The following is a 15,798-nucleotide window of genomic DNA, read 5'->3' as shown; positions in this document are numbered from 1 at the left end:
GATATGGGAGGAGATGGTGGAAGCTGCATTGATCAAGTATTAGGAGTTTTAAAACTCGTGGGGTCAAAACTGGAACACCAAAAGATTTGGGAGAATTTTGAGAGAAGCAAGCTCATTGAACTTGCAAACAGGTAAGTTTGATGTCAACCTAGTTACTTATGTTATTGAATGTGGTAATGCTTATATAGAATAGAATAGTTTGTTAGGGTTTACCTAATTTATAACGTATATGACCAAGAGTTTTAGGGTCTTGGTTGGGTCTACATTAGGGAAATTACCTTTTTGGTCCTTATATTTTGATCATATAGAATTTTAAGAAATCACTTTTGGTTTGATTCAGGGAGCATTAGTACTCATGTATCTATGAACAACTGTACAATTTGAAAATTTTAAGTTATGAGTTGAGAATGTCTCCTTTTTTGTTTTGGATTTGTTCTGTTCCTTTTGTTTCTCTATTATCTCCTATTTTCCTACGTCTACATCAAATTGGTATCAGATTAGACTTGAACTAGTTTCAGCCAACCCAAAAAAAAAAAAAAATTCCAAACCACTACCACAAGGAAGACTTTGTGTTTTCAACTAGTCCTCCAGCCACCATTTATCAAACCACCTAAGCCATCCATAAAAAAACCAACCAATTGTGAAAAAAATAAAACAAAAAAACAAAAGCTACATCCACCCACCACTACTACTGAAACAAGTCACGTGGTGAAAAGTCAGGGTCAAAATCGCGGCAAAACGATTAGTAATTGCCACGTCATATGATAAATTAATTCCCTTGTAGTAAACCTCCACACAACACAAAGAGAGAAGGCTATAACCATACCCAAAATTCCCCTTCCCAAACCTCAAACATCCCTAAACCTCTACCAAAAATCCCCAAATAGAAATGCCAAAACCTAAACTCATGAACCAACCAAAAAGAAAATTAAAAAAAAAAAAAAGCAAATAGAAAATATAGAGGAGAGAGAGAGAGAGAGAGAGGGCGGCGGCCACCATGGTGGTGGCTCTTAGTGGTAGTGGCTATAGCGTCAGCCTTGGCTAAGTCCAAAAGAGAGAGAGCTTGTGCGATGAGATTGGTTTTAGGGAGAGGAAGAGAGAAAGTTGGTGGTAGGAGGTCAAGAACCATTGCTATTAGTGGTGGTGGAGTCATGGAGGCTTGGTTAGGTTCGGCCTTAGAAAAGAAAAAAAGAAAGATAGAAAGTTCAAGAGAGTGATCGTAAGAGAGAGAATCCAAGAGAGGGAGGCACTTCATGGTGGCTAGTGGTGGATGATAGAGTTTGGTGGTAGCCATAAAGGTCGGCCATGGGAGACTAGGAAAAGAAGAAGAAAAGAAATGAGATTAATAAGAAAACAAGGAAAGAGAGAAGGAGGGACATGGATTAGAAGCTTAAGACCCTTTTGGTTTAGAGGTGTCTCAGTTTTCATAACTCAGTTTTCAAAACTCATAACTCATTACTCAAACCTCACCTTCACTCAAAAATTGCAAAACACCTATTTGGACTCATAACTCAGTTATATATCTCTACAACTTTTCTCCAAAACCGTGGACCCCACCCACTGACACTACCCAGTGCAACATTGTTGCTACCCGCGTCTTATTAACAAAAAAATCTTCCTCCTTTACTTCTCCCACGCATCCTCTCACCTTTCATTTCTCTAACTCTCCTTCTTTTCTATCAAATTTTTTTATCTATCTCTCTTTCTCTGTCTCTCCCCTCTTCACTATGTATTTGATTTTTTTTTCCACTCTTCTTTGTTTCTTTCTCAGCTTTCTTTGTCTCTCCCCTCTTCAATCTATATTTGATTTTTTTCTCTCTTCTTTGTTTCTTTCTTAGCTGTTTTTGGTTGGTTTGAATCGGTGGTTATTGGGTTTAAAGTGGTGGGTTGTTTCAATGGTTGCTAGGTTCGGATTGGTGATGGTGGGTTTCGGTGGTGGTCATTTGGGTGTTGGCTGGGTTTCACGGTGGAGATCGGGTTTGAGATTGGGTTTTTGGGGCTGGGTAACGGTGGAGATTGGGTTATGGGCCACAGCGTGGCTTGAATCAGTTGGGGCTGGGTTATGGTGGAGATCGGGTTATGGGTCACGGCGTGGCTTGAATCAGCTGGGGTTGGGTTACGGTGGAGATCGGGTTATGGGTCATGACGTGGCTTGAATCGGTTGGGGTTGGGTTACGGTGATGATCGGGTTATGGGTCACAGTGTGGCTTGAATCGGTTTGTTGTGGATTGGCGTTGGGTTGGTGTTTCGGTGGTGTGGATCGACGCTGGGTTTGTTGTGGTGGTGCTATGGTGGCGTTGGGTTTGTTGTGGTGGTGCTGTGGTTATTTGCAACAGTAATATCAACCAGCTCTAAACTGACGGGACAACATAGAAGCGTTGGGTCCCACAGAGTCCAAATATTTATAGCAATGCCACTTAGTTATGTAACTCAGAAACTAAAAACACCAATTTGGTGTTTTTGGTTTTACATCGCTCTCACTCAAAATTTTTGAGTTTGAGTAATGAAAACAAGATTAGGAAATCAAACCAAGCAAAAAAATTTGTGTGGGTCCCACATTTTTTCATTACTGAGTTATAAATTTCCAGTGATATCACTCAAAACACCTCTAATCCAAACAGGGCTTTAATCTGATGGGATTTTGGGTTTTGAAATAAAAAGAAAAGAATCTAAAGAAAACAAATCCAATTTTGGACCCTATCTAGCCCATAGCCACACTTAAATCAATCAGGCCCATCAACTCACACAACATAAGCCCAATCCTTAAATACCTTAGCCCACTCACTTTTAAAATAATAAAAAAAACCCACAAAGTTTTTAGCCCAATCTGAAATTACCTACGGGCAACTTACTAATTAATAATAAGTGAAAATAATAAAATTGTATTAGGTGAATTTCACTATATTTATAAGTAATATTATAGACACAAACTATTTTACAACGATTTTACAAACTGTTGATATGACCAATTTCTTATTGATAACCATTCATCACACCAGTAATTTGTAAAAAAGTTTATATCTCTTGCATTACTCTATATTTATTTAGATATAGGCATAGTGCACCTTATGGAGGCAGGCATCCTATGAAGTGTCCAAATGAAAAAAGTTACTAATCTTTTTGGGTATTTAAATAAGGGCATTTAATATTGACATTAAGTAATATAAATGTGTTGTTAATTAATTAAGGGTTTCAGGAGGCGTTATTTCCAGTATTCTACTTTGAGGGGAGTTCATGTCAAGGCTGGATATCCATTGCCATCGTCGGTCCTGTTGCTATTGCCTGTACGAAAACAAAATCAAACATGTAAGTTAAGTAATTTTCTTTGTACAGTTTACCCGCCCCCCCAAAAAAAAAAAAAAAAAAAAAAATCTTTGTACATTTTCCTAGCTAAGCCAATTATTAACGCCAATTAACCCATGATATTGCACATGTATATTTCAATTTTTTGTTGGGCATAAAAAATGGGCAAGATTTTGGAGTTGATTTTTAAGTTAAATGACCAAATTGGATCCATATCCATATTCAAGAGTTGATGGAAAAAGTTGGTAAGGAATCATGGTTTTCAGACCTGGACCATTTAATAAACCGTAAAAGAAAGAGGTTTAAGGATTTTGAGGTCAGACTAAGGTTGAACCGAGGTTAAACCATGATGACTTTATAATTAATTTAATAATTATTTAAATATATAAAATTAGTATAAATAGAAAAATTAACTAAAATAATCCAATTAAATATAAAAATCAATCTTTTTTAAATATATTTTTTCATATCATAACTTTCACAAGACAAATAAAAAAAATATCAAATCCTAAGCAAACTTAAATATAGTATTTATTTATATGTTGATTAATTAAACTTGTGATAATAATAATAATTATCATTATATAAGAATTAGAAGGACACTTGCATTAAATAAAATATTTTTTAAAATTAGATAATAATTTTAAATTAAATAATTATTATATACTTAATTTTATTTATTTCATTTTAAAAAAATTGTAAATATTAATTAAAAATAGAGTAATGCTATTTACACAATTTTTACCACATTTTAACTACTCATATTTCATCATGTGATAAGTTATGACAAAAGTTGTATAAATATTATAATACTAACATTACTCTTAAAAATACTTAAAATATTTATTGCACACGTCACCTTATATTGGGCTTAGCTGAAAAAAGAGCTAAATCTAACGATTGGAATTTTTTGCTTTTATTCAAAAATTAGAACCATTCATCATTTCCAGTGTAAGTCACGTGAGAAGATTAGGAATTCAAAAAGAATACAAAAGAAAAGAAGAGAAAGAGAAAGTAGAAATAGGGTAGTATTAAGCTAAAAAGAGAGTAAATTACAGAGTGATGAAGAAGAACAAAAGAAAGAGAAGAAGAAAAAGAAGAAAGAAGAAGAAGCAGCAAAAGATGAAGGCGTAACCACTGACCAGAGACTGTGTTGTCAACTTGCTATCTTAACTTGGTGCAGTCCTGCTTCGTTGTCTTCTTCTTCCCTAGTGTTTTTTTTTTTTTTTTTTTTTTTTTTTTTTTTTTTTTTTAAATTTAATTTAATTTTTTAATTTTTTTACAAATTCTTTTGTTCAAGATTTGAAAAAAAAAATCTAAAGTGCAACCGTGAGAATTGTTCATGGTTCCAAGGACCGTGCAGTTCAACCGCGATTTGTACGGGTCCATGTTTTTTTAGCATAAAGAGGTTCTTAAGGTTAAAAGAACCGCAAAAATGAGGGGTTCACGGTTAACCAGGTTGAACCGTACGGTTTGGTCCGGGTTTCAAAACCATGTAAGGGATACAAGATAGACCTAATTGAAGTATTTAAGGGATACAAGATGAACCTAATAACATTATTTAGGTGGGTCTACCAAAATGGGGTTGCACTTGAAAGTAACTATTCATGCCGTGGCTATGTGGCCTCAAGTTTCATACTACGCTTAGATGTAAACAACAAATAAAGATTTGTTTTGTGTGTTTGTTTCTTCTTTTAAAGAATGCTAGCTTTCAGCATTGTTTATTATTTTAATGTTATGCATGTCTACATTGTTTAATTTTCGGTGTTGGCCACCATACCAAAAAAAATCTATTACATTAGTATTAGACAAAATATCGCATCTACAAGTTAAAATTGCTGCAATAGTAACTTTAAAATGTTAAATTATTGCATCAATAATAATAAGTTGCAATAACTTATAATTTTCGGTTGCAATAGAAGCTTTAATATATTAGAAAAAAATGTTAAAATAACTTAAAATGAAGAAACCATTGCAATATATTGATACCAATTATTTTTGCAATTTATTGCAGTGAACATTATGAACTAATAGCTTATTGCAATGAAGTTATCATTTAATAATTTGATATTAATTCTTTTACAATTTATTGCAATGACAAATATGAAACTGCAACAAATATATCATTGTAATAACATGATATTAATTATTTCATAATCTATCACGATAAAATGAAGTAATTATCTATTATAATGAAGATATCATTGCAATAATTTAATTAAGCTTATTTTTGTAAATTATTTGCAAACTATTGCAATAAGGTTCGTGAATCAATAGCCTATACCTACAGCACATTATTTGAATTTTATTGTAATAAAATTTTTTGTCGCACAAACCTATTGCCTCAAATTTTATTGCAACACCCCGTATCAACTATTGTAATGATTCTAATGTTATTGCAACATTTATTTATTTATTTTTTTCCTCTTGTAATGGGCCTTGGTATGCATTGATGGGTTCCAACTCATTGACCCAAATGATGCAAAGTTGATCAAGATGAAGATCGACCAGTGAATCCCATTGTGCATGAGATTCATAATGTTTCCCTATATTCATTTAATGGTCAATGATTAAATTTATATCGGTCTAGTAACATGAGTTTTGCTCATGGACAGAGCACTCGCCATGCAATAGTGATGGCAGGATATAGGAAGGAGATGGTGGGAGCTGCATTGATCAAGTATTGGAAGTTTCAATACTCATGGGGTTAGAACTAAAACGGTGAAGGATTTGAGAGAATTTTGAGAGGTGTAAGCTAATTGAACTTGCAAACAAGTAGGTTTGATGTCAACCTAGTTACTTGTGTTATTGAATGTGGTAATGCTTATATAGAATAGAATAGTTTGTTAAGATTTAACTAATTTATAACATATATGACCAAGAGTTTTAGGTTCTCGGTTGGGTCTAAGTTAGGACTTGGTGGGACACGTTGTGCAGCCTGGACATGGCTGCACACGTGTCCCTTGACAATTTTTTTTTTTCCAATGCAGCTCGATACGGTCCAAAATAGGATCTAATATGGGTCCGATTCGGTTCGAAACAATTTGAAATTGGATCCGATATGGGCCGAAAAACTTATAAAAAAAATGTTAATTTCTTATCTTTTATTTAGTTCTAGTTTCAAACTTTTGATATTGTATTCTAATTTATGAACATCATGTAGTGGTTATGTATTCACTTTATTATCTATTGTTACTCTTAATTTGATATATTTTTACCATTATATGAAAAAAATGCTTAGCAATATATAAAAAATATAAATAAAAATATATTTAGTAATTAATTAATAAACATATCCCGCTGCACCTATGTCCTATTTTTTCAAAAATTGTTGTGTAGTTGCACCACACCACACTGCACCTGCACCCGCTCCCAAACCCGAATCTGCACTGTGCTTCCTAGGCAATTGCTCAACAATCAAAAAAAAAAAATTGATTTGATATTTTGGATGATTACACTAACTTTAGAGGGTATTTTGCCAAGAACTGAAAATGAAAATTATATGTTAAAAATATGTGATATCATTCCCTTATTACCATCACGCATGGCCATCTCATGGTGTGAAAATGACCAAAATAGAATAAACATATATTTTCTCACATATTATTTTCATTTGACTTAAAAAGGATATTCAACTGCAATGTAGGGATTGTTGAGATAATAACACAAGTATTGAATTGCTTAGAATAAAAGGAGAAGAGAGACATAATTAGTATGAACAAGAAGAATATGCAAATGAAAAGAAGCCTAACATAGCATAATATACAAATTGGTAGTCAAGGAATTGTTGGCTCTCAATCAAGGAAGAATGGGTGAGTCATTTTGGTCAGTGCACCTGCGTCAGACTCGGTGGGACGTGCCATGTGGTTTGGATGGGGTTGCACACGCGTCCCCTGACAAATTATTATTATTATTTTCTCGATGTGGCCCAATATTGTTCGATTTGGTCTGATACGGTCCGAAATAAGACCCGATATGGACCAAAATACTTATTAAAGAAAAAAAGTTAATTTCATACTTATCTTTTATTTAGTTTTAGTTTTAAACTTTCAATATTGTATTCTTATTTATGAATATCATGTAATGGTTATGTATTCACTTTATTATCTATTATTGCTCTTAAATTGATATATGTTTACCATTATATGAAAATAATGCTTCGAAATATATAGAAAATAAAAGTAAAAATATATTTAATAATTAATTAATAAATGTATCCTGTAGCACCCGTGTTTTACTTTTTCCAAAATTGCGGTGTCGCCATACCACACCCGCACCCAAACCTGATTCTGCACATGTTCTTCCTAGTATATTTCTTTTGGAAAATTTAGATGAAATCAATATAGAAATACAAGGAATGAAAGTAGGTTTAGAGGCATGAATGAATTGTTTTCCTTAATGTGATTTTTCCCCCCATTGGATTGATTTTGCTAACAAGTTGCAAGCAAATCATTTTCCGAATACAATTAGGCATGGATTATACAATTAAAATCAAATCAGACTTTTAGTGACGAAATTTTTCGTTACCAGGACTTTTAGTGACGGGGCTATAGTGACGAAATGGGTTTCGTCACTAAAAGTCCAATTTCGTCACTAAAGGTCCTTAGTGACGAAAAACTGGGCTTTTAGTGACGAATTTTTTCGTCATTGAAAATACATTTTGTTGTAGTGCAAGACGTAATTTTGAAAAATCTTTTGAGTTTCTTTGTATAGTGTATTAAATATGTAAAATCTGTTATATCATTGCCAAAAGTTGTAGATAACTTAATGTAAATGATGAAATATAACCAGCGAATAGTTGCCAATGAAAAAGATCCTTTAAAAGGTGAATTATGTTAAGACAAGTACTCTAAAAAATGTTGTCATAGCTATTACTACTTGTAAAGATTCATAAGAATCATTTTCCTTGTTTCTCTACAAAATTCTGTATACAACACACTTTCTGCAATAGTCTCAATGAGAATGCACCTCAATCGAGCTAACTACCCTTGAGCAAGGTCCAAATAAAAAGTTGCCTTGTCCCTCGCTCGACACTCCATCAAGCTAGCTTCAATCCCACTCAAGCGGTACTTTTAAACTTAGTGTTATTCTTTTTTATCATTCTTTTTTTTTTTTTTTTTTTTTTTTAAATAAAATTTTCTCGCATATGACACCCTACATGAATATATCTATATATAACAATTTAGTCATTTTATAATCAGTATAAATATGCGACCACATACTTAAGGAAAGAAGTCTTGAACCAATTATCCATATTTCATACTTTCTTTACCATTGGAGTAGGCCTAATGGTGTTAATTTGGATTTCGGAGTATCATAACATAGCTAAATCCAAAAACGATTTTGATACTCTCAAAATCTTTTGTGCTGGATTGTGTTAAATATTAGCAACGCGATGTGATATACCAGCACCCAGAAGACGATCTAGAAGTCAAGAATCTACGGCGGCGCGTGGGAGATTTTCCAGCGGCTGCTACGGCGCGTGGAGGCGCGTGAGAGCTCGTATGACTACCAAATTCTCAGGCCAGGTGGATCGGTGGACGACAAGGCCGGATTGACGGCGCGTGTGACTGAGATCCGAGCTAGGAGTCGAGAATCTTCGGCGGCGCGTGTGAGAGTTCCAGAGCCATTGGTGGCACGTGCGGCTGCCGTTGGAGGTCGGGTTTCTGGGTTTTGGTCGCGATATGCCGTGGAGCACGTATGTCTTGTTGGTTTCATTAGGCGATGGCTTGATGTGCACAGATCTGATATTGATGTCACGGGTTTGCTTGAGTTTGTGGATTTTTGGACACAGCACTGCGCCACGGTGGCTGCGAGATGCCGTGGAGTCTAGATCCAGCAGAGAAGCATGCGTGACTTCTGATGGTGGTATGCACGTGAGAATCTTCTTTGTTGTGTAGAGATGTTTGTTTGATGCCAAGAACGAAGTTTGGCTCTGATACCATGTTAAATATTAGCAACGCGATGTGATATACCATGTTATGTATGCTAGAGTGGATGCGGAAGAGGAAGCATAGAATAGGAAGGAACACTGAGAACACGAGGGTTACGTGGTTCAGCCTTGACGGCCTACGTCCACGGAGGAATCCCTTAAGGGCTACATCTTTATTGTATGAGCATAGAATAGGAAGGAACACTGAGAACACGAGGGTTACGTGGTTCAGCCTTGACGGCCTACGTCCACGGAGGAATCCCTTAAGGGCTACATCTTTATTATATGAGAGTGTAGTACAATAATGTCCTATGTTACAATGAACCCTAACATGAGTATATATAGGCAACTAAACCCTAGACTAATAGACTTCTAGTACAAGTAGGAGACTTGACTTGCACACAAAGTAGAATTAGGGTTGGGCCTATTACATTGGGCTAATATGTCTAATATATATCTCTAACAGATTGTATTAGAGTTCTGATTGTGGCTACTCTTAACATTTCTCTACATTAATTTGACTCTAAGCAAGTAAGCCCTTTCTGGTTATTCATTTTTTTCATGCATTCAATTACTTTAGTTTTTGTTTTGTCAAAGTTCTCTTAATTGAGGCATAGTTGAATCATTTTAGTAAGCTTTTTCATTGGAAACCCCCTCGATAGAGAACTTAGATAAACACTCTTATAACCAAGTACACTATGTGACACATCACCTTTCTTCATAAGTAAAGGCTCCCAGTCTCTCACTCTGATGACCTATGATGTCATTTTTTTATTTTAGGAACAGACTGTCCTGTGATTAGCCTTTGTATTATTTTATCACCAAAGACTTTGGCTTTACCTTTAAAAATGATCATTATAGCAACATGTGGCAGCGTGATTGCTTCACAATTTGGTACAGATAAACAATACCTTATGAAATAAGAGAATGAGAATCATGTTTCCTATACATATCAGTTACTCATTATAACGGAGTGTAGAATCTGTAAAAGAGATTCCCACAACCGGTGTATATCTTTGTAGGATTTTCTCCATGATTGGGTGAGGCAAACGGGATGCATTAAACTAGTGTATGAGAGAGATGCTTTCCCAATCAAAAGCAAAATAGAGCAGAATTGCAAGAACTTCTCCTTCATTCAATTCATTTAATCAACCAGAACTTATATAAAGAGAATTCTCTCAAAAAATTAATAAAACATATGCAGCAAAGTGTAGTTAATACATGCTTTGTCTCTAAACCACCCACAACCCTCTTTTAATAAATATACCAAAATCATATTTGGACCCCATCTTGCAGTCAACGTAATCCACCAATTATTATTATGTGTTTATCTAAGCAGATGTTAGGTCAACTTCAGCCTCAAACCAAACTGTTTTTTATCATTAATAATTTCTACTAGTTAGATAGATTTTGTTTGCTATTAAAAACATATGTGCTTTATTTACTATCTAGGCACATATCATCTATGTCACATAAGGTGATTAAAATTTGTTCATTGCCTCCATTGGCTTAATTAGATTGAGTATTCACTTTAGCATTAGCTCGGAATCTATGTTTACCCTCATCCCCCAGGCTATCAGCACATCTTGATTCCGTCCTTTTTAAGTTCAGCAAGTACACTGGAGCTGACACCCACAAATAATGCATGTGAAGCCAACCCAAGTTTTCTTTTGCCATACCTTTACTATTTTTTATGAGTATGCTACTATAGGCCTATTCAAAAGGCATCATGAACTAGCTACTTTCCATTTTAATCATACTTTCAAATGCATGCCACCTTACAATACCCTATAGAGGAAATTATTAAGGGTCTACTTAAAACACTATAATCACTTTGCTCTATTAACAATACTAATGTTCCCCATTTGCCTTCCAACCTTCCTACTAACTTATCTTTTAAATGTTCTAAACACAAGACATAATCATGATTATTGTGACCTACTTGCCAATTGTGCATAAATGATTATGCTTGAACAGGTTTTCCTTCAAAGCTTCCAGTTCATGTCTAAGAATGAAAGCATCCAGGCAATACAACAAGAAGCCACAGCTTCAACAGAGAGGATGCAGGGCTTTGTGTTGCAGTTGCCGGCTTAGTGTGTCTTCGTCAGAGGAAGCAGAGAGCTCAAATTCCGATAGGTTTGCATCAATTTCAAGCCTAGCGCACGCCATGGTGCAAGAGAGACTGGATCAAATGATTAGAGAAAGGCAGGAGGCAAGACAAGTGGAAAGAAGAAGGCAAAGCAGTGAAGGGACTAAGTTCATTGTAATGGTAGCCTTGGAAAAGTGCTCTTATGATCCAAGAGAAGATTTTAGAGAGTCCATGGTCGAGATGATCATGACTAATCGCATTCAAGACCCAAAAGATCTTCGTAGCCTCTTGAATTATTATGTTTCAATGAATTCGGATGAGTATCATGGAACTATACTTGAGGTTTTTCATGAGGTTTGCACCAATTTATTTTTGTCTTGTAAATGCCATTGATGAACAATAATGTGAAATTTTAGTGTAAGGCTGGATTAATGAGCATGCATACGACGAATTGTGGAATGTTTTTTGATCTTTTTTTTTTCAAAGTACTCTCATATTATATATAATAGATCTCTATGATCATTGGATGGGGGTGCATCCGTCGTAAATCGTTATCAAACTATGATTTAAATCCCATGGCAGGTAAGAGGGATAAGGTACAGAATAATTATTCTTCAAGGAAAGTATGCACATGACATTTCACTGTAAAGTAAATCTCAGACTTTTAAAGAGAGAGAGAGAGAGATATATATAAATATATAAAGTAGAAACTCGATAAATGATTATGTTAGAGCGGTATGATTAATTAAATAGTAAAATCTCAAGTTTGATAATAATAACAAAAGGAAATAGCTAATGTAACATAATGGGGTCCAAATCCATTGACTTAGATTGCATAGCTTATATTGGACAGCTTTTTTTTATTATTTAACTTATTTTTGTTACTATTCATAGATTTTATTACACTTTTTGATACTAAGTCTTACTGTACTATTTCAGTTAATTTTTAGCTTTATCTACTTACTTTCAGCAAAAAATTTTTAGTTTCAGCTAAATAAGTTGTTCCCAAATAGACCCTTAAATTTTTAGGTTAAATGGTGTAATGGATTTCGTTTTAAGTTTCAAATTAATCGAAATTTTCATACAAAAACATATTATTAATTATTAATTCAAGTATAATTTACAATGAAAAAGTTACCATGTTTTAAATATGAGATGGGTTCAAGTTACACCTGGTGTAACTCTTTAAAGTTACACATTTTCTAAATCATTAGATTTAAGTAAATCTAACAGTAAAAAAAATGACTCATTAATACTATACTCTAATTAGCATTTCATTTATTATCATTTATTTAAGACATTCCAAACCAATATTTCTTACCAAAAACGAGTTATATGTTCTCTCTCCTCCTAGATTATAGATGATTCTGGGGAGCCACCATGTATTATGTTGATTGTTGAGCACCACGAAGTCAGATTGGTTACCTGTCTTGTTGCAAAGACTCTTTGTGGCCGATTTTTTTTTTTCATCAGTAGCCTCTTTCATAAATAGCTTGATTGAATTGAAGAATTTTCTATGTAGATCTGGTTTCTCATATTGCAAAACCAATCTTGGCCAACTCCATTCCTAGTTCCTACTGCTTTTTTGACCTTGTAATCCTTGCCTTTTGAAATAATAATTTAAAAATAATTATTATGATAAGCTAAGTGAAAGAGATAATTACATTATCACGTAGAGTGTTTTAGAAAGACTCAGCCATGAGTGTTTTTCCAATTTTTTTCACCCTTAGACCTATTATTTTGGCAGACCTCAAACGAAATTGGTTATAAATATTTTAGAAAAACTTAGCCACAACAATTGTTCTCTAAAATAATTGTGACTTTGGCCATGAGTGTTTCTTAAAAAAATGTTGTTATAGCACTAATTCCAGTACCTTGAAACAATGGTGTTAGAAATCAATGATTGAGGCTTAAGTGCATAGAACCAAAAAGACATGTGACAGAGAAAGGAGAAAACGATGACGGTGGACAAGGGAGAGTTCAATGCTGTTTTTTTTTTTTTTTTTTTTTTTTTTTTTTTTTTTTTTTTCTACATTTAATATGAAGAGTTAATGCCAACCACTAATTTCTAGGGAATAATTATGACATAGCAAGAGTGTTTTCTAACCATCAGATCTAAGAAAAATCTATGGTCTTAAAAAGGTGTAACTCTTGTGAAGTTACACCAGGTGTAACTTGAACCCATCTCTTTAAATATTAGTTGTTTATTTTTAATATGTGTTATAACTTCATTTTAGTAACTTATTTGAAAAATGTAAAACATTAAATAGTTTCATTGTATCATAATAACACACTACTAGATACATATGTATTAGTGTTGGCAAACAATGTCGAAGTGCAGGCCCTGTTATGTCTTAGAGTTGTAATTCAAGATCAAGATAAAGACCCAAGATCATCTCAAGAAAGAGAGGTTGTTCTTAGATCGGTGGCAAGCTTAATAGCAACCTTGATCTACCTAGAATTGCATGACAAAATTTCGTAAGGGCCCATTAAGTTGTCTTTCAGCCTCGATTTGAGCATTACTTGTTAGTATAAAAGAGACATTATAAGTCAACCTAAATGAGGTTTTTAGAGGAGAGAAAGTTGTGTGTGTATTTAGGGTTTTGTAACCAAGTTGCTCAATTTCACCATACCAGTGATATCAAAGTAAATTTGAAGAACAATTGGTGAAGAAGCTAAAGTCATATTATAACAAAAAAAAAAAAAAAAAGCACTAGTCACATCTGCGTTATACCTCAAAAGGACTAGTCTCAATTGAAGCTCCTTGCAATTATTAATAAAGTCCAGTTCAACCCAGTAAATACTCGATGTGGAGCTCATCACACACCCACACACATCACACAATCAAACAAATTGGGGCATCACAATCTCCCCCACTTAAATCTTTAACGTCCTCGTTAGGATCCACTTTATGGGGTAGTGTCTCTGAGCCCACATGGGATTACCGGGTTGGCCCTGATATCATATGTAACAACCCAAGAAAAAACACTAGCCACATCTGCGCTATACCTCGAAAGGACTAGTCATAATTGAGGTTTCTTGTAGTTGTTCATAAAGCCCAGTTCAACCCAGTAAATACCCGACGTGGGACTCATCACACACCTACACATATCACAAAATCAATCAAATTAGGGCATCACATATATTGTCCAACACTAACTTATTGTCATAAAGAAAACCTTCAAAGTTTCTTGGAATTAGTTGGAGGTTTCAGTTGTATTGCAGGTGTGTCATCATTTGTGAAGCATCAAGATAATTGAAACGTTCAAAGGTTTTGAAGCTCTAGAAGGTTTTTGCGGCTTGTTGTTCTATTAAGATTGTAGAGTTTAAGTAAAGGTTCTACATTAGATTGTGAATGCTTTTAATTATAGGGGATTGCAATGTTAGGGAAGGTTTCCCTTAGAGTGGTTAATTTTTTCCTTAGAGCATTTGCAATGAGGTTGCTAGATTGACTAAAAAGTCAATTTAGCAACCAATACCTTCAAAAATTGCTCTATAGCAAAGAAGGAAAACTCAAAATTATTTGAGCATGTGCTACAGTGAGCTGCTAGAGGTAGCAGCTTACTGTAGCTTAAAACTTAAAACAAAAAAAACAAAAAATTTTAATGTGTGGTGTTAAAAAAAATAGTATTTTAATTTGTCGATGGTTGTGATTGTTATTTATTATGTTGGATATATTATTTATTGTGTTTTTTATATTATTTTAATGGGTTGAATATTAAAATAAAATATTTGATGTTAGGTTTATTATATACCGGGATGTTAAAATAAATAAAATAGTATTTTGAATTGTTATAAAATATAACTCTTGAGTTGCTAAAAGCCATATTTTATAACAACTTTGTTGCGAATGCTCTTAAATAGTTTTCCTTTGGATTTCCACTTCGTTACAATGCCAAATGTTCCTTTTTATTTATGCAATTGGTGTCGCCATTCGTACAATGTCATATGAATATATTGTGCCATTGGTTGATTTTTTTTTTTTTTTTTTTTTTTTTTTTTTTTTTTTTTATAATTGGACTAAATTGGTTAAATTCGTTGTATAAAAACTTAACTGGGGCCCAAGTTTATCAACACAAATTGCTTTAAAATCAATGGAGAATCAATAATGAAAAATTCGTATACTCTGTCAAATAATATCCTTACAAGTATTTGCAACAGTTTGACAAAAATTTAAAAACAAACATAGGTAGTATTTCAGCTTAGTTACAAAAGTTTAATTAATATGTATGTAATTGTGTTTATTTTAAAATACCTTCGTGAGTATGCATTGAGTTAAAGCTAGTTAATGTTAAAATTTAAATAAAACTATTCATTCTTTTCTTTGATGAAACCCCATTATTCTATAGAGTAGTAGTGTTACAAGTACAACATTTTAACAATAAATCTTAGTTAGAGCATTAACATTGGAGGTTGTAAAACCCCCAAATTGGTATTTTAGAACCCCAAAACATTAAAACTCTCCTTTATTTGG

At 33.7% G+C, this 15,798-nt stretch overlaps 1 protein-coding gene across 1 annotated transcript; it reads left to right on the top strand.

The window, feature by feature from the left end:
- The first annotated feature begins 11,102 nt into the window (after window positions 1-11,102).
- LOC126729174 (probable transcription repressor OFP9) lies at window positions 11,103-11,753 on the top strand. The gene has a single exon (XM_050434862.1). The coding sequence runs from the start codon at window positions 11,247-11,249 to the stop codon at window positions 11,715-11,717; it is 471 nt and encodes a 156-aa protein (XP_050290819.1). The 5' UTR covers window positions 11,103-11,246; the 3' UTR covers window positions 11,718-11,753.
- Window positions 11,754-15,798: the final 4,045 nt, after the last annotated feature.

The sequence above is a fragment of the Quercus robur genome, chromosome 5, assembly GCF_932294415.1.
Source record: "Quercus robur chromosome 5, dhQueRobu3.1, whole genome shotgun sequence".
In the NCBI taxonomy this organism is placed as follows: Eukaryota; Viridiplantae; Streptophyta; class Magnoliopsida; order Fagales; family Fagaceae; genus Quercus; species Quercus robur.
Note: the sequence above shows the minus strand (reverse complement) of the source record. Positions and strands in the feature narration are given on the sequence as shown.